Source organism: Myotis brandtii, unplaced genomic scaffold (genome assembly GCF_000412655.1).
Source record: "Myotis brandtii unplaced genomic scaffold, ASM41265v1 scaffold1105, whole genome shotgun sequence".
In the NCBI taxonomy this organism is placed as follows: Eukaryota; Metazoa; Chordata; class Mammalia; order Chiroptera; family Vespertilionidae; genus Myotis; species Myotis brandtii.
Genome location: NW_005353770.1, coordinates 770,432 through 789,489, shown reverse-complemented (window position 1 = coordinate 789,489; position 19,058 = coordinate 770,432). Strand labels below are relative to the sequence as shown.

Genomic DNA, 19,058 nt, shown 5'->3' with positions numbered 1-19,058 from the left:
GACAGTGGGTGGGGAGTGAGGGCGGAGGGTGGGGCGGGAACTGAGAGGATGGGGGGAAAAAAGAGGAACAAATGTAATAATCTGAACAATAAAGATTTAATTTAAAAAAAGAAAAAGAAACCACAAGAGTAGATAAGGTCATCCAAGGACCACCATTTAGCTCTAGATCAGTGGTTCTCAACCTTCCTAATGCCGCGACCCTTTAATACAGTTCCTCATGTTGTGGTGACCCCCAATTTCATTGTTACAAATTGAACATAATTAAAGCATAGTGATTAATCACAAAAACAATATGTAATTATATATGTGTTTTCCGATGGTCTTAGGCGACCCCTGTGAAAGGGTCGTTTAACCCCCAAAGCGGTCACAACCCACAGGTTGAGAACCGCTGCTCTAGATGAAGACTAGAAGGAGGTGACAATAAAGCAAACATCATGAAGGAAAAGGGCAACTGTCTTATACATGGCTCCCCCCTTTCAACTTTTTTTTTAAAATATATTTTATTGATTTTTTACAGAGAGGAAGGGAGAGAGATAGAGAGTTAGAAACATCGATGAGAGAGAAACATCGATCAGCTGCCTCCTGCACATCTCCTACTGGGGATGTGCCCGCAACCCAGGTACATGCCCTTGACCGGAATCAAACCTGAGACCTTTCAGTCCGCAGGCCGACGCTCTATCCACTGAGCCAAACCGGTTTCGGCCCTTTCAACTTTTTAATGAAATATTGAATAGGTACAAAAGAATATTTATATAATAAATATCTGTAAAATGTGATAAGTAGTGCCCTAATTACTATGTGTTCACCACCCTTTTATCAGAAAAATTGCCAATAACTTTGAAGTCTTTCTGTATTTCTTTTATTTCATCCTGTTTCCTCTCTATAACTACCATTTTGAATTTTTAAAATAATATTATATTTTTGTTTTGCCACATATTTTTGTCTTTAGACAATTTATTGTTTAGTCTTGCATGTTTTTGAACTAAAAATAGAATGATGGTGTTTATAGTCTTTTGTGACTTAATTTAAAAAAACACACCAATTCAACATTTCTAAGATCACCATTGGCATTATATCTACTGTAGTCATTAATTTTCATTGCTGTGTAATGTTCTATGCACAAATAAACCACAGTTTATTTATACATTCTACGATTAATGGACGTTTACATTGTAGTTTTCTTACTGTTACAAACAGTGCTGCTATAAGCAGTCTTGCAAACATCTTTTATAATTTCTCTAGGACATAACTAGGAGTTGAATAACATTGTCCTAGGGTACTTGCATGTTTAGCTTTACTAGGTAATGCTGATCTGTTTTCAGAAGGGGTCGTACCAATTTACAGTTCTTCTAGTATTGTATAAGTGCTTTGTTGTTATGCATTCTTGACAATACTTGATATTATTAGACATATTTACATGTCTTCATCAATAGTATGGGTACTTGATGATGTGATTATAGTTTAAATTAGCAGGGGATTCCCCTCACCCCCCTTTCTCTTTTGTTCCTGTGAGAACATGAACATCTTACATAGTTTATTCTTTATTCTGGTTTCCATTTTTCTTTTTAAATTACATTTATTGGCACATTAGTTAATAGGATCTTATAAGTTTCAAGTGTACATTTTTATGATACATGATCTGTATATTGCACCCTAGCTGGTTAGCTTAGTTGGTCAGAGCATCATCCCAACATGCCAAGGTTGAAGGTTTGATCCCCAGTCAGGGCACATACAAGAACCCATTTTCTGATAACATATAAAGTTGAGTAAGATGGATGGCCTCTTACCTCAATTTGCATTTAGTTAAGCTTACTTAATTAGAAGCTCCAGACTTTGTTCCATTAAAAAATAGATTAGCTATATGAATTATTTATAACTTCTCTATTTCAGTTTACTCATTTATAAAACAGTGGACTTTAACTATTTAATATCTAGTGTCCCTTTTACTAATGTCTATAATTCCCTTGTCTAATATTTTTCTTGTTGGTCTTGAAACGTAGAAATAAGCTAGTTATATTGTAGTGGTAAACTATAAAGCAGGGGTCCTCAAACTTTTTAAACAGGGGGCCAGTTCACTGTCCCTCAGACCGTTGGAGGGCCAGACTATAGTTTAAAAAAAAACTAGTCGGCTGCTAGGCAACAGGCAGCGGCGGCAAAAACACCCGGCGGACCGGATAAATGTTTTGGCGGGCAGCATGTGGCCCGCGGGCCGTAGTTTGAGGACCCCTGCTAAAGCATTGATTTTTGTTTTGTTTTTTTTTTTTCATAAGAAAATGTTGGGTTCTGTTTCTGTGAGATGTGATATGTAAGTTCTTCAAGGAACTATCAGATGAATTTCCCAACAGATATCACTATCTTGCATTTTAAAAATTATTTTTATTGATAATTTTTTTATTTCTCAATTACATTTGACATAAAATATTGTTAGTTTCAGGTGTACAACATAGTAATTAGACATTTATATAACTTACAAGGTGATCACCCCAATAAATCTAGTACCCATCTGACATGATACATAGTTATTACAATATTATTTATTATTATTTTAAATCCTCACCTGAGCTTATGCTTTTTATTGACTGTTTTGTAACTAGCAATTTGTACTTCTGAATCTCTTACCCTTTTTTACCCATTCTTCTAACCTCCCTCCATCTGATAGCCATCAAAATGTTCTCTGTATCTATGAATTTGTTTGTTTCATTTGTTCATTTATTTTGTTTTTTAAATTTCACATATAAGTAAAATCATAAGGTATTTGTCTTTCTGTGGCTGACTTATTTTACTTAGCATAATATGCTCTAGGTCCATCCAAGTTGTTGCAGATGTCAAGATTTCATTCATTTTTATGGCTGAGTAATATTTCGTTGTATATATGTACCCTTCCTTTCTTTTTTATCCATTCATCTATTGGTGGATACTTAAGTTGCTTCTGTATCTTGGCTATTGTAAATAATGCTGCAGTGAACATAAGGATTTTTCTGTCTTTTTGAATTAGTGCTTTGAATTTCTTTGGATAAATACCAAGAAGTGAAATTTCTGGGTTTTTCTTTGTCTCTTGTTATAACCTTTGTTTTAAAGTCTATTTTGTCTGGTATAAGTGTTGCTACCCCAGCTGTTTGTTTTTTTTAATTTCCATTTTTAAAAAATTTATTTTTCCATCTCTTTATTTTCTGTCTCTGTGTGTCTTTCCATCTGAAGTGAGTCTCTTTAGGCAGCGATTGTAAGGGTCTTGGTTACTTATCCACTCAGCTACCCTATGTCTTTTGATTGGAGCATTTAATCCATTTACTTTTAAAGTAATTGTTGGTAGATATGTACTTGTTGACATTTTATTATTCATGATTTTGATCTTTTTTCCTTTCTTCTTAAAGACATCCCTTTAACATTTCTTGTAACACTGGTTTGGTAGTGATGAATTTCTTTAACTTTTTCTTGTTTGGGAAGCTCTTTATCTGTCCTTTGATTCTAAATGATAGCTTTGCTGGGTAGAATAATATTGGTTGTAGTCCCTTGCTTTTCATCACTTTGAATACATTATGCTTATCCTTTCTGGCCTGAAATGTTTCTGTTAAGAAATCAGCTGACAGTCTTATAGTTAGGTAACTATCTGTCTTTCTCTTGCTGTTGTTTAGAGTCTCTCTTTGTCTTTAACCTTTGGCGTTTTAGTTATGATGTGTCTTAGTGTGGGCCTCTTTGGGTTCATCTTGTTTAGGACTCTGTGCTTCCTGGGCTTATATGTCTATTTCCTTTGCCAGGCTATGGAAGTTTTCAGTCATTAGTTCTTCAGATAGGTTTTCAATCCCTGGCTCTCTCTCTTCTCCTCCTGGTACTCCTATGATGCAAATGTTGGTGTGCTTTAAGTTGTCCCAGAGGCCCCTGAAACAATACTTGTTTTTTTGTTTTATTTTGTTTTTGGGTTCTTTCTGCTATACTGATTAGGTGTTTTCTCCTGCCTTATCTTCCAAATTGCTGATTCAGTCCTTTGATTCATCTAATATACTGTTGATTTTCTCTAATGTTTTCTTCATTTCAGTTATTGTATTATTCATTTCTGACTGTTCTTTTTTATCTTTTCTTTCTCCATTTTTATGTTTCCTGTCTCTTTGTTGATCTCACTGAGATAATTGAGCATACTTATAACCAGTGTTTTGAACTCTGCATCTGGTAGATTGTTTATCTCCATTTTGTTTAGTTCTATTTCTGTAGTTGTGTTCTGTTCTTTCATTTGGGACATGTTTCTTTATTCCCTTGTGTTTGTTTCTGTGTATTAGGTAGAGCTGCCATGTTTCTTGGTCTTGATAGAGTGGCCTTATGGACTAAGTGTCATGAGGGGCCCAGTGAGCCAGTCGTGTAGGTTATGTGTCCCTCCTGTTGTAGTTGAGCCTTGATTACTGTTGGCACATCAATGGGAGAGATTGACCCTCAGGCTGATTGGTTGTGAGGACTGGCTCTGACCACAGTGAAGGAGCTGTTGTGCAGAGGTTGGCCCTACAGAGCAGGATTTGCTTTAGGATTCTGACGCCTGCAAAGTCTGCACTTCGAGTGTATCCCAACCTTTAAAGTTGTTGGGAGGGACTCTGGTGCAGGCCAAAGTTAGCTGTTGCCTTTGCCCTATCTGGGCTACTTGGTATGAGCTGCAAAGTGATCTACAGAGAGTTGCCCCTTGACTGGGTTTGGAGGTGCCTGGGAGAGGCTAAGGCAGCAGTGGGCAAACTACAGCCCGCGGGCCGAATCCGGCCCGTTTGAAATGAATAAAACTAAAAAAAAAAAAGACCGTACCCTTTTATGTAATGATGTTTAGTTTGAATTTATATTAGTTCACACAAACACTCCATCCATGCTTTTGTTCGGCCCTCCGGTCCAGTTTAAGAACCCATTGTGGCCCTCGAGTCAAAAAGTTTGCCCACCCCTGGGCTAAGGTGACTGAGGCTGGCTACCACTATTGTCAGGCTTGGGGCTGCTTTGCAAGAGAAACAGGGCACAGTAAGGACAGATGCTGCTTCTTTGGATTTGTAAACCTTTAAGAGATTTTGGGAAAGTCTGAAGCATGAGCCAAAGACAGGCTGTTTGTATGGAAAAGCCACTGGAAGCAGCTTGGGTGTACTTGCAAGTTGGGTGAGGTGGGGTCTCAGGGAATCACCAGGGTTGGGTTAACTCTGTTAGCTAGGTGGATGGAGGCTCAGATGCAGCACCCACCTGCGAGTGCAGGCTGGGTTGAGGGAGGGATCAACAAAGGAACAGTGTTCTCTGCCAGCACTTCTGTCTGGGCAAAAGCTGCCCCTCCAGCCCTCATTCTGAAGCCAGATAAATCAGTCTGCTCCGTATGTCCCTGGAACCTTTTGAGCTGCCTCCCCACAGCGAGTAAATCTGTCAGCAAGTAAGTCTGTGTGCCAGCCCTTTAAGACAAATGCTTGGAACTCCAGCAACCCTCCATCGCACTCAGTCACAATCCCTCTGGTTTTTATAGTCAGAAGTTATGGGGACTTCTCTTCCCAACCCTGGAATCTTGGTCTGGGGAGCCTAGTGTGGGGCTGGGACCCCTCGCTTCTCAGGTGGCACCTAAGCAGCCAAGATATCCCTCTCGATTTTTAGCCACCACATGTTGGTGTGGGACCAGCCCATTTGGCATCTTCACCCCCCGCCCCCTTGACTCCATGTGGCTTCTTCAGTATATCCTTAGTTATGGAACTTCAGTATATCCTTAGCTAGTCTTCAGAAGGTTCTCAATGATGGTTTTCCTATAGTTTCTTTGTAATTTTGATGTGGTCGTGGGAGGAGATGAGCACAGCGTTTACTACTCCACCATCTTAACCAGAAACCTATTTTTAAAAATTTTAAATGCTGTTAAACCTACAAATCCAATCCTAACATATATGAATTATTCTTTCTCAGAGTGAAGATACACAACAGCAAATCATCAGGGAGACATTCCATTTGGTATCTAAGAGAGATGAAAATGTTTGTAATTTCTTAGAAGGAGGATTGTAAGTAAAGCATTTCATAGACAATTCTAATCTTTGTATGTTTAGAATATATACTGTTTAATCTGTTTATGGTAAAAGTTTTTTTAATTTTAATTAATTTGATCAGATGAATTAATTGCCATCTATGTTAGCTATATATCTAACTTAAAGAATTTTTTAGCCTGACTGGCATGGCTCAGTGATTGAGCGTCAACCTATGAACCAGGAGATCACGGTTGAATTCCCGGTCAGGGCACTTGCCTGGTTTGCAGGCTTAGTCCCCCATGTGGGGTATGCAGGAGGCAGCCGGTCAATGATTCTCTCTCATCATTGATGTTTCTATCTCTCTCTTTTTCTCTGAAATCAATAAAAATATACTTAAAAAAATTTTTTAAAGATATACAATCTTGCTTGTTCTTTTTAAGAATTTTATAAAAGTACTAGTAGCCCTGCACATGAATCCATGTGCTAGTAGCTTGCTGCCGCCCTCCAGTAGCTCTCTGCTCGCTGCCCCGCCCTCCTGTAGCTTCCCCCATAGTTGACATACAGTATTAGTTTTAGGTGTACAACATAGTGATTCAACATTTATACACCTTACAATGTGGTCACCAAGATAAGTCTAGTAACCATCTGTCATCATGCAAAGTTATTATGATACTAGTAGCCCTGCACCCAAATCCATCGCCCATAGCTCGTTGCTGCCCTCCAGTAGCTCTCTGCCCCCTGACCCCCCTCATAGCTTTCTGCCCTGCCCCCTCCTGTAGCTCTCTGCCTGCTTGTATCTCGCTGCGCCACCCTCCTGTGATCCCTGATCCGGTACTTATAAGGTCGGTCGTTAACGCTTCACGGTGTAACAACCATTTCCATATTACATCTTTATTATATAGGATTTTATATAAGGCAATATATGTATATGGTGAAAATTTGAACATTATAAGGAAGTATAAAATGTAAAATGTAAATTAGAGTCTCTCCGAATTTTAGTCCTCCTTCCCAATTTCTTGTGTGTCATTCTAGAAAATTAATTTTGCATTGACTAACATATAAAAGTGTGATCTTAAGATCAAACTATGTATGCTAGTTTGCATATTTCTTGCTTTCACTTAGTAATTTGAAAAGCTTTGCCTTATAAACATATCTAGAGCAACTTCATTCTTTGTAATGACTACAGGCTATTCCTTAGAGCAGCGGTTCTCAACCTGTGGGTCACTATCCCTTTGGGGGTCGAACGACCCTTTCACAGGGGTTGGCTAAATCGGAAAACACATATATAATTACATATTGTTTTTGTGATTAATCACTATGCTTTAATTATGTTCAATTTGTAACAATGAAATTGGGGGTCACCACAACATGAGGAACTGTATTAAAGGGTCGCGGCATTAGGAAGGTTGAGAACCACTGCCTTAGAGTGAATAGATCTGTTCATTAAATTTTAGATTACATACTTTATTTTATTATTACAAACAAGACTGAAGTCTGCTTTTTAAATCTATGTCTATGTGTATATGTATAAGCATTTCTGTATATAGATTAGAATTCAGCTAATATATTTTTCTATTTTAAATGAAAAACTAAGAATTACTTACACTTTGTAGTGTTACATGTCACACATACTGCAACAAAAATAACTTTAAAAAATAAAATTACTTATAATTAACTTGCCAACTATTATAAATACTTTTAAATTAATGGGGTTCATGAAAATAATGTGCTCTCAAATAGTTTTATAAATGTTCCCCCATGTTTATATCATTGATTTTTTTAAAAAATATATTTTATTGATTTTTTACAGAGAGGAAGTGAGAGGGATAGAGAGTTAGAAACATCGATGAGAGAGAAACATCGATCAGCTGCCTCCTGCACACCCCCTACTGGGGTTGTGCCCGCAACCAAGGTACATGCCCTGGACCGGAATCGAACCTGGGACCCTTCAGTCTGCAGGCCTCGCTTTTCCACTGAGCCAAACTGGTTAGGGCTATAATTGATTTCTTAATAAGATTAAGAAATTTCCTCATTGACAATTCAAAAACTGAACTTTAATGAGTCCCACTGTAAATAATCACAGGTTTAGTCAAAGAAGCCTACACTTTAGTATTTTAAGGTATATAATGCATATTATGAAAAATAGGGTAATAGAGAAGTCATTCTTATCTGAACATAATTACTTTTTACCACGTAGAAAGTTTTATTTCATAAAAGGTTATATCATGCTGCACTTAAATTGATAAATATTTGTAAATTTTGCTATTAACTTATGGCTATCAATTTAATAGTTGAGACAGGTATACCTGGTTTCTGTTTTTATATTTTAATTGTATTTTTTTATTTCTCTTACACCTTTATAATTTAATGTCTTTGCCATCACTATTACTTTCTGTCATATCAGTCTCTTAATCTCTTATCCCATAAGAAACTACCAGCCACCATAGTGCGCTGCATATGATAGACATGCAAAAACTTGATTGATCTAATCAGGCACTGTTTCAACTATAAATTATGGCTTGACTTTGTGATTATTCTTTTCCAACCTTATAAAAAGTAGATAGCAAATATTGCATCAGAGATGAGAATAGTCCTAGTTTTGTCACTAACACGCTGGCTTTTTTGGTCAGGTAACTTAAAATCTTCTATCGCAGTTTTTATCTGGTATTTGGACTAAGAAGATTTCTAAAATTCTGTGGTTTTATATGGTGTATTGCATTCCATATAAGAATTTGTATCAGTATTTATCTGTATTGTACTGTAGGTTAAAGATGAAATTATATTTTTAAAGATAAATATATACTTGCCATATTAATATCTTTGCTTTCTTTTAATAACATTCATAGCCATTTTTAACAACATTAATAGCCATTCAATAACACCAAAAGTTTGGTCTTTTCTTAAAAACAGCCAAACAGAAGTTTAAGACAACTGCTAAATTGCTGATTTCTGATGAAGCAAAACCTGCTGCTTGTGCTCTTTTTGTGTCTTTCGTGGAACAATTGCAATAATCTACACTAATAAAAGAGAAAGATGCAAATTGCTGTACCTTTGCAACGTCCACCAGCCAATCAGGTGTGAGTATGCAAATTAACCCAACAAAGATGGTGGGTTAATTTGCATATGCAGGCACCGAGCGGCTGGGGGCGGGGCAGGACGCTTGCGCCATGGCAACAGCGCAGGCTTTCCACATCACCCCAGCCACTCCTGGCCTCTGGGCAGCGGGGGAAGGCAGAAAGGCCGCTCTGGCCAGAGTGAAGGTGGTACCAGCAGCCAGGGGAAGGAAGGCCTATTCTTGCATGAATCTTCGTGCATCGGGCCTCTAGTAACCTATAAAAATAATGTCAGAGAATCTTTAAAGTATACATATTTTCTAATTGAATCTTTTCTATAAACATCTAGCATAGTTAAAAAATTTTTGTCAAAAATTATTCCTCCTTTTGCTATTAGAGAACATAAGATAAATTGTTTCTATAGAACTTATAAATTCAGTATTACTTTTTAAATTTATTTACCCATTTTATTTTATTTTTTTGTTAATCCTCATCCCAAGGATATTTTTTCATTGAATTTTTAGAGAGAGTGGAAGGGAGGGGGAGAGACAGAGAGAGAGAAACATCGATGTGGGAGAGTCACATCCATTGGTTGCCTGACCGGGACCAGGGATCGAGCCTGCAACTGAGGTATGTGCCCTTGACCAAAATTGAACCCACAACTCTTCAGTCCATGGGCTGATGCTCTATCCACTGAGCCAAACTGGCTAGGGTTTCAGTGTTATTTTACTGAGTAAGTAATATATACCATTTTCCCTTTTTTGAGTGTTCAGTTAGCTTTTATGTTAGTGTTAAAGGGTCTTTTGAGAAGATGAACAAACTAATTATTGTAAACTTAACTATGATAGTTAAACTGTACTTAGAAAAATGTAAGATGTTTGGAAAGATTATTTATAAAATGCTGTAATTCTAACAAATATAAATAAAAACATTGGATGAAAGAATTGAATATCTCTTAGCTCAATTTTTGTTGTTTTGCATTTATATTTCAAAACAAAATGTGTTTTTGGAGATTTTGTTGGGAAATCTGTCCAACTTAAGAAGAAATGTCATTCTTTTTTTTTTCTCCCTTCATTTCTAATCAGTCTTAAGCTTGTGACTTATGTAATTAAATTTAGTAAGCACTTTCAAATGTCCTGTCATCTGATTTCTGCCCTCTTTCTGACCTCATTGCTTACTAATCTTTCTTTGTCTATAGACCACCTTTCTCTTCCCTGAACATCCATACTTTGTTCTTGATGAAATGGCCTTTTTATTAGTTGTTACTCTGCCTGAAATGCTCTTCTCTAAATTCTGTCATTGCTGCCTCATTATTATTAGATCTTGGCCTAAATATCACTCTTAACATCTAATCTGAAGTAATGAACCCATCAATATGGTATCATCTTATTTTGATTCTCTATGTAGTGCTTTCCACTCTGATAATGTTTGTTTATTGCTCCTTATCCACTATTCGTGTCTGACACATAGTATATACTCAGTAGATAGTTTAATGAATGAATGAATTAAAATGAAGCAGCAACATCTTTTACTTGACATTTTTTAAGAAAACAACCACTTTAATTTACTCAGTCTCTGATACAAGATCACTTGAATGCTATGCCAGTAAATGTTACCTTTTATTTTATAAAATGTTTTAAAGTAAATTATCAGTTTGCTTGAGCTAATGAAAATGTTTTTCATTTTGTTCTTATAATTTTCCAATTGTTTTGTTTTGTCATTTAGATTAATTGGAGGATCTGACAACAAACTAATTTATAGACATTATGCAACGTTATATTTTGTCTTCTGTGTGGATTCTTCAGAAAGTGAACTTGGCATTTTAGATCTAATTCAAGTAAGTTAACATTTGCCTCTATTTAAATAACAATTTTGCCATTTACATTTAAAAAAATGTGTATGTTAAAAATTTTCTAAAATGATGTTTTGTTTAGTAAGAAATGAAGCATTCCATAGTAGTATTAGGTGGGTAAAAGAGGGAGGAAGGATGTAAAAACACGTAGACTAACTTAATCTGATTAAGACTAATCACAACTAATTTCATCACGCTCCTTTTTTCTTGTTCATGTAAGTCACCATAAGAAGCCCAAGAGTCATGAATCTCTTACCATGTGTATCCAGATTTGACCCCAAAACCCACTCCTCTCTGTCTCCTGAAAATCTTTCATAATGTCCCTGGAGCTCAAGGTCAGTCATCAGGAAATTTCTCTTTATCTTCAACCTCTTCTGTAACATTGCCTCTCATGCTTTCTTTATAACATTGATCCTGGAGGTCTTCCCTTGCTTCTCTTCTCATTGCTTTTTCCAGATCATTATCTCTTCTAAAACATCTCCAAACTTTATCTCACGTTATTAAACTATACCACCTTCTACCCATCCTGTTGCAGTAATCTTTTATTCCCACCTTCCATTCATTGGAGATTCTATGAAAAACTTTCAAGGGTCTGAGATTTTATCGTACTTGCAAGCTAATAAGTTAACTATCACAGTTTCATGGATGTTGGCAGAAGAGGAGAGATTTCTGGGCCAGAAACAAAGGACTTTATTACTAGCAGCAAAAGCAGTAGCCAAAGTAAAAGCATTTGCTTACACTGGGTCCTCAAGTCCCAGTTTCCAAAGTGTGACTTGAAAAGGGCCATGTGATACCTGCATACACAGTAGATTGAATGATAGCAGAGGAACCACAACCTTAGGGAACTTGAATCTTTGATAGTGGACACTAAGCATGTCTGCCCTTGAAGTGGAGGAAGATAATATTTTCTAAGAGTAAACCTACCCTTTGATTTAGAGAGAGACATTCTCCATTTTCTAAGGCTGTTTGCTAGACAAGCTTGCTTGAAAAGATAGTCCACAATAAAGACAGTCAGTAACTCTGCTCACATTATGTACAGAAATGAAGAATTATTCACTGCCTTCACTTCAATACTGCTTGTGATTTCAGTGTTCATGTGGATAATTCTTTCAGTACACTGGTGTCTTCAAACATTGGAATTCCTCTTCTCCAATAAATTTTGCCCTTTACCCTACCTCACTACTTACTTCTTGATCTTGTCTTTATTCAAACTTCAATTCCTCCATCATTTCAACTTCACAGTTTGCACTCTCTGCCACCTCTTACCTTTCATATCACAATTTCTATTACTCCTACAAATCTTTGAGCCTGTTGGGATCTTAAGTCTTTTAAACCTATTTTATTTTCACTGTTCCCGATCCTTCTGATGTCTGACTTTCCTTACCCAGCTTAAATTCTTAGTCATCATGATAATCATAGCCTTGTATATAGTGCTCAATTTTTTCCTTGTACCTATACGTTTCAACATACAAAGAGGGGGAAAAAACATAACCATACTTACTGTGGCTTTACTTTAAATTCATAATCCCTAATCTCCAAGAGTCCTTAATGCTACTCAGTCCATTCACTGGTCCATACTCTAGGCAACTACTGATACACTCTCCTTTCTCCTTAAACCTCTAGCACTTCTAGCACCTCTGCTTTCTAGTTCACTGAGGATATTGAAGCAATCAGAGGAGAACATCTGTGTCCATGTGCTCTGTTCTCTCTTCTATGAGAGGTGAACTCACTGTACTCCTAGCTAACTAAGGCCAATTCACCTACTTATATACTAGTTTTCTCCTCGTTGCTATAGCAATTCTCCCTCTTTCTTCTGTGTCATTTCCCCTCTCTTTTATTTATTTCTTGATCTATGATTTTTTAAAATTATCTTAAGCCTTATGATCACAAAATTTACAATTTTGTGTTGATAATCTATTCTCTACTTTAATTCTTCTAGTAAGTTGACAACAGCACCATTACCAATCACAAATATATACAGTAATTCTATAGTTGTTTTTGAATAACTGGTTCAAGACAATCCTGAATTATAACTTAGTCTGACTTAAAGAATTCATAAGCAAAGTTTGCTACTATATATTGTCATGTTGAAAATTTTTTATGTTAATCCTCACCCGAGGGTATTTTTCCATTTGTGAATGAGGATTTTTTTTTTTTTTTTTTTAGAGACAGTGGAAGGGAGTGGGAGAGACAGAGAGAAAGAAACATCTATGTCAGCGGTTCTCAACCTGTGGGTCGCGACCCCTTTGGGGGTCGAACAACCCTTTCACAGGGGTCACCTAAGACCATCGGAAAACACATATATAATTACATATTGTTTTTGTGATTAATCACTATGCTTTAATTATGTTTAATTTGTAACAATGAAAATACATCCTGCATATCAGATATTTACATTACGATTCATAACAGTAGCAAAATTACAGTTATGAAGTAGCAACGAAAATAATTTTATGGTTGGGGGTCACCACAACATGAGGAACTGTATTAAAGGTTCCCAGCATTATGCCTAGCTGGTTTGGCTCAATGGATAGAGCATCAGCCTGGGGACTGAAGGGTCCCAGGTTCGATTCCGGTCAAGGGCATGTACCTTGGTTGTGGGCACATCCCCAGTAGGGGATGTGCAGGAGGCAGCTGATCGATGCTTCTCTCTCATCAATGTTTCTAACTCTCTATCCCTCTCCCTTCCTCTCTGTAAAAAATCAATAAATATATTTAAAAAAAAAAAAAGGTTCGCAGCATTAGGAAGGTTGAGAACCACTGATCTATGTGAAAGAGACACATCGATTGGTTGCCTCCTGTACACACCCTCCCCAAGCGGAGGATCAAGCCTGGAACTGAGGTACATGCCCTTGACTGGATTTGGACCAGGGACCCTTCAATCTGAGGGCTGACACTCTTTCCACTGAGCCAAACTGACTAGGGCTCATGCTGAATTTTAAAAGCATCTGACCCTAGAGATCATCTATAAAATGTGAGAAGTGTTAAGTGTTCTTTATTTGATATTATACATAAATCACACTGAAATGCCTTTTATTAAATAAAAGGCAACTCTTTAGATAAAGGCAACAGTTTCGATAGGGAATTTTAATTGAATTGGCATAGTTAGGACCAAAATGATAAAATGGACACTGCCAGCATATCTTGCTAATGAGTACAACTTGAAATATAAGCAAGTCTTGCTGGTCTAAGAAATAGAAAAGGGATTTCCTCAGTATTTAAACATATATTAATACACCAGTTGTATAAATCTAAGTATAAAACCAATCCCCTACAGGGTTTTTGATGGCATCCACCATCTCTCTGAAAAGTTAAACATTATGAATCAAGGCCAATCATATTTTTAGAAGGGGAAAACAATGATAGCACTTGCTGAACCAAAATTACCATCAAGTTTCAAAATGCTGATTATATTAATTTAACCACATGCCAATCTTATTTAAATCAGAACTGCCCAAAAGAAATGTTTTACCAGCTGTTCATGATCTGATTTCTGGTGTATGAGATCAATTTAAATATGGTACAAATAAAAAATGTCATAAGACGTTGGTTGTAATAAGGCAGTAGCCACCTATTACTCATTTGTAGCTTTTTTGGACATAAGCTACCAAGTCTGCCCTTTCTGCACTCCTCTTAATGCCAGCGAAGATCATTTTTTGTTCCAGGGATATACTTCTTGGGATTCTCCAAATACTCCGTCACTCCCCAGGTGATGCCTTTGTTCTTATTGGCAGAAAATTTAGGGATCCGACCTTTCTTTCACCCAAATAGACCATGGAGATTTGGCCCAGTCTTGTGCTTGCCTCCCTTTCCCATAGTGTGGCACCAGGCACACTTTTGAACAAAAATCTTCTTGCCCTTCTCAACATCATTCATTTTTAAATTGCTCTTTGGTTGCATGTTACACAGAGGTTCCCACTCACCAAGCCAGGCGGCCTGCTTTCTAAGTCCAAGGACATGCCCCATCTGCGCCTACGTATCCATATTGGTGCAACTGAACTTGCTCCCATTTTTCCTTTATTTTTAGATCATTCCCACTAGCCCATAATATTTTCTCCCATCTTTAAAAAAAAAAAAAAAAAAGACCTCTCTCTACTTCCTTCTCCAGACACTGCCTCATTTCTCCCCCCACCCCTTATAGCAAAAACACTTTTAAGACGTCTGTATAAAATGTCTCAATTTTTCCTTTTTGTCTGGAACACACTTTAATCAGGTTTTCAGCTCTATAGTTGCTGATCAGTTTCATCAGTCCTTTATTTGATTAAGATTGTTGATCACTCTCTTCTTCATGAAATTTTTCTTCGCTTGGCTTATAGGACACCTTACTTGCCTGGTTTTCATCCTACTTCTGTAGTTGCTTTATTTTGGTTTTATGACCTCTCCCATCTCTTTGGCAAATCCTGTTGGATATACAGAATATAACCACTTATTACACTCTGCATTGCCACTACATTGATCCAAGCCACCACTAGCTCTTGCTGGATTATAACAGTAGTTTCCTGACTGGTCTTTCTGCTTCCACTGTCTTTTCCCTTTGGTCTTACCTCAGTAAAACAGCCAAAGTGATACTATTGAAATATGTCACATCTTACACTCTTCCATTCTGAATTCTTCAATGGCTTTTCTTCTCACTCAGAGTAAAGGGAAAGCCAAATTCCTTACAAATGACCCATGAGGCCCCACATAATTTGACTCCCCTCCCCATACCCTAATTATCTTACTTCGTCTTCTACTCCTTTTCCTTTTTCTCTACCCACACTGACCTCCTTGCTGTTCCTCAAACATACTGGCATGCTTCTACATCAGAGCATTTGTGCTTGCTCATCTTTCTACCTAGATTGTTCTTCCTTTTGATATTTCCATGGTTGGCTCCATTCTTTCAGGTCTTGACCCAGATGTTACCTTCTCAATATGTATTCTGTAGCCCTTTCCTTTCATATTTTCTAACCCCTTTTCTGCTGTATTATTTTCCTTAGTACCTACCACTATTTAGTATACCATATATTTGACTGACTTTATCTTGTTTATTGTCATTTATCCTTACAAGAATATAAGCTCTGTGATGGTCAGGATTTTTGTTTATTTTGTTCACTTATTTATCCCTAGTGTGTACAAAGGTCCAGGCACGTAGTAGATCCTCAATAGGTAATTGTTGAATGAATGCATATAGTATTGAATGCTTAATATTTACCATTTTTTATAAAATAAGTGACAGCAAAACCCAAATGTTAATTAGGAGAAGAGTTAGTTAGAAAGATAAAATATAGTGGTTGCTATGTAACGTATTAACTAACAGTAAAAAAAATGTAGTTGCTATAAATAATTTTATTGAGTTAAGATTATCATGAGGGAATGCTCCTGCATGAGTCAGTCACTTTAAAAACATTGAGTGAACAAAGATGGAAAGAAGTAGCTTATTGTTTCTGCTTCTTTCATGAAACAGCTATTCAGAACTTATTTAGAACTGATTTTCTTGCTTTGTCCAACCTCTAGTTTTGAGAAAGGCAAGTGATATGTAAAAAGTAAGTGTGGAAAATTATAAACCAAGAGAGTTTAGGTCAAAATCTCTTGGTTTTGCATGTTCTTTAGAAAGTGGATCGAGAAAACTTATTAAACATTAACATATAATTACTAAATATATGTTTAATTTTGGTATTTTGAATATTAAAAATGACCATTCAAATGATCGTGGACACATTTTTATGCAAAGATTTCATGCTTCTAAGACATGCATGCTGTCCCAGATTTGACTTTATATCTTATATAAAATCTGAGAAAGGCATTGAATTGAATTAAAATTGAATAATCAGCTTGTTTTCTCTTGTTCCTTTTTTAATTCTTTATAAGTTGGGAAAAAAGTAACCTTATTTTGTATCTGATGTGTACTATTTTAGTGTGGTATTGACTGCCAAATAAGCAAATTTCAGAGTTGATAGCTAGCTTTTTTTAGAGTCCTTTCTATTGTAGCATATCTTCATTGGGAATGTTAAAATATTTACAGAGTGAGAATAGAAGCTCATTAAATATTAATGTTGGTTGTATGAGTTATTTATAAGCAGTCATATTGTCCTCAATTAATTTGTTATGCCAAACTAATGGAGGCATAAAAATTCACTAGGTGATTTCAAATTCTGTAATTGTTTTCTGGACCCCATGTAGCAATTAAATCACCATCAGTCTTGTTCAGTTGTAGTTTAGAAATAATTGATAACTAACAGCTAAACTTTTCTATAGATACAGAAAGATAAGTTTTGGCTATGTTAGAATAAACATACAAACTAGAGCTCCATGTATAGCATTTGTTATTACTATGGTACCAAGTGTGTTAGACTAGCTTTTGTGAAATTATTTTAGTTACTGGAGGAGGGGGTCCCTCAGCCCAGCCTGTCCCCTCTCACAGTCCAGGAGCCCTCAGGGGCAGGAGGCGACCTGGCGATCAAGGGAAAGCGACGCCCCCATCACACCTCTGCTGCAGCCGCCATCTGAGGCTTGCCTGCGCCTTGGGCCGGCCCTGGGCGGCTGGGGGGCTGAGGGGACTGGGGGACTCCAGAGGCAGGGTGCTGACAGGGCTGAGGGGACTGGGTTCCGCCAACTTGTGGCTGTGGGCACTGCCATCTTTGAGGGCGTGGCAGTCAGTTAGCATATTCCCTCCTTATTGGCTGTGGGCGCCACCATCTTTGAGGGCATGGCAGTCAATTAGCATATTTCCTCCTTATTGGCTGTGGGTGCTGTCATCTTTGAGGGCGGGGAAGTTAATTAGCATAGCCCCTCCTTATTGTCTGTGGGCGCCACCATCTTTGTGATGGTGTGGGGGGTCAATTAGCATATTCCCTCTTTATTAGGATGGCTGCTAATACTAATTTAGTATGAAATTGAGCATATCAGTTAATCTTTATAGACCTTGACTTTTTTTATCTGTAAACTATGCCTGCTTCAATTTGCTGTCTATAGACCTCATGAGATTGTCTGAAAGATCAGTGAATAAAAGCAAGCTAATAGTGGTTAAAGTCATTCAGACTCCACTTTGTACTGGTATATAACTTCGGACAAGTTGTTTAACCTCTTTGATCATAATTTTTTTTCTTTTTTTTTTTTTCTTTTTTTGCAAAATGGGGGTAATGATAATACCAACTCATAGAATAAGTACAGGTATTTAAAAAGATATTGTATCCCTGGCTGGTGTGGCTCAGTTGGTAGGAGTGTCATCCTGTACATTGAATCTCAGGTTCGATTCCCAGTCAGGGCACATATCTAGGTTGTGGGTTCAATCCCTGGCTCTAGTTGGTATGCGTGCAGGAGGCAAGTGTTCAGTGTTTCTCACATCGATGTTTCTTTCTCCTTTTCTCTCTCTCTGTCTCTGTCTCCTTTCTCTAAAAATCAAAGAACATGTCTTCAGGTGATGATTAAAAAAATGATATTGTCGAGAAAAAAAAATGATATTGTACATGAAGCTCGTGGAAAAATTATGTCAGTCATTTTTAGCTAACATCATTAAAGCATATATTTTTAAGGAAGTCATATGAAGTATTATTTTATTAGTATACAAATTGAATCAGATAAGAAGTCCTTTTATCTTTTTCACTTTTATAAGAATTTGTGAATCTTTTTATTCTATATATGTGTGTGATGGCTTTGGATAAATTCTACATGATGATAGAGTTATATGATAAGAAATAGAAAAAAAAAGAAATAGACTTAGTTTGTAAGCCAAGAATACTTAGCTGAAGAAAGATCACCTAATCTTCCCAGTATCGCGTAGGAAATTGTGCTGAGGTAGGTGCTACCTAACATAGAATGGTGTGCCAATGGAGGCCTTGCCCCAACCCACCCCACATTATTATTCTGTAGGCTTGAAAGCACCCTTGTCAGTGAGGTGACACATATACACTACTTAAGCTTTAGGTTGTATAGGTTCAGTTGCCACCTGTTTTTAAGTGTAATCTGGGAAACTCAGCTGACTAGCATGTGGGAGGTTGCAGCTTTCTTATTGGGCGGTTGTGGGATGGGGGTGTGGATATAACCCTGATCCCATGGGAAGGTGAGTTCTGGTGCAGTTCCTCCTGCTGGCGAAAGAGGGAGCACTGGCCCAGTTGGTTTATTTTCCAGGTAATCCAGAATGAGTGCCCAATATCATTTTAGGAAAATTCTGCTTGCTACACTATACTATATTACCAGAGTATTAAAAATTTTCATTTTCAGTAAGAT

General features: G+C 37.1%; 1 protein-coding gene and 1 pseudogene across 1 annotated transcript in view; one reads left to right on the top strand and one right to left on the bottom strand.

The window, feature by feature from the left end:
- AP3S1 (adaptor-related protein complex 3, sigma 1 subunit) overlaps window positions 1-19,058 on the top strand; it is a 42,423-nt gene that overhangs the window by 4,183 nt on the left and 19,182 nt on the right. The window contains exons 2-3 of the mRNA XM_014544364.1: window positions 5,893-5,984; window positions 10,727-10,838. Coding sequence (XP_014399850.1) covers window positions 5,893-5,984; window positions 10,727-10,838 — 204 coding nt within the window. The remainder of the gene's footprint in view (window positions 1-5,892; window positions 5,985-10,726; window positions 10,839-19,058) is intronic.
- Window positions 14,001-14,973, bottom strand: LOC106727063 (annotated as a pseudogene).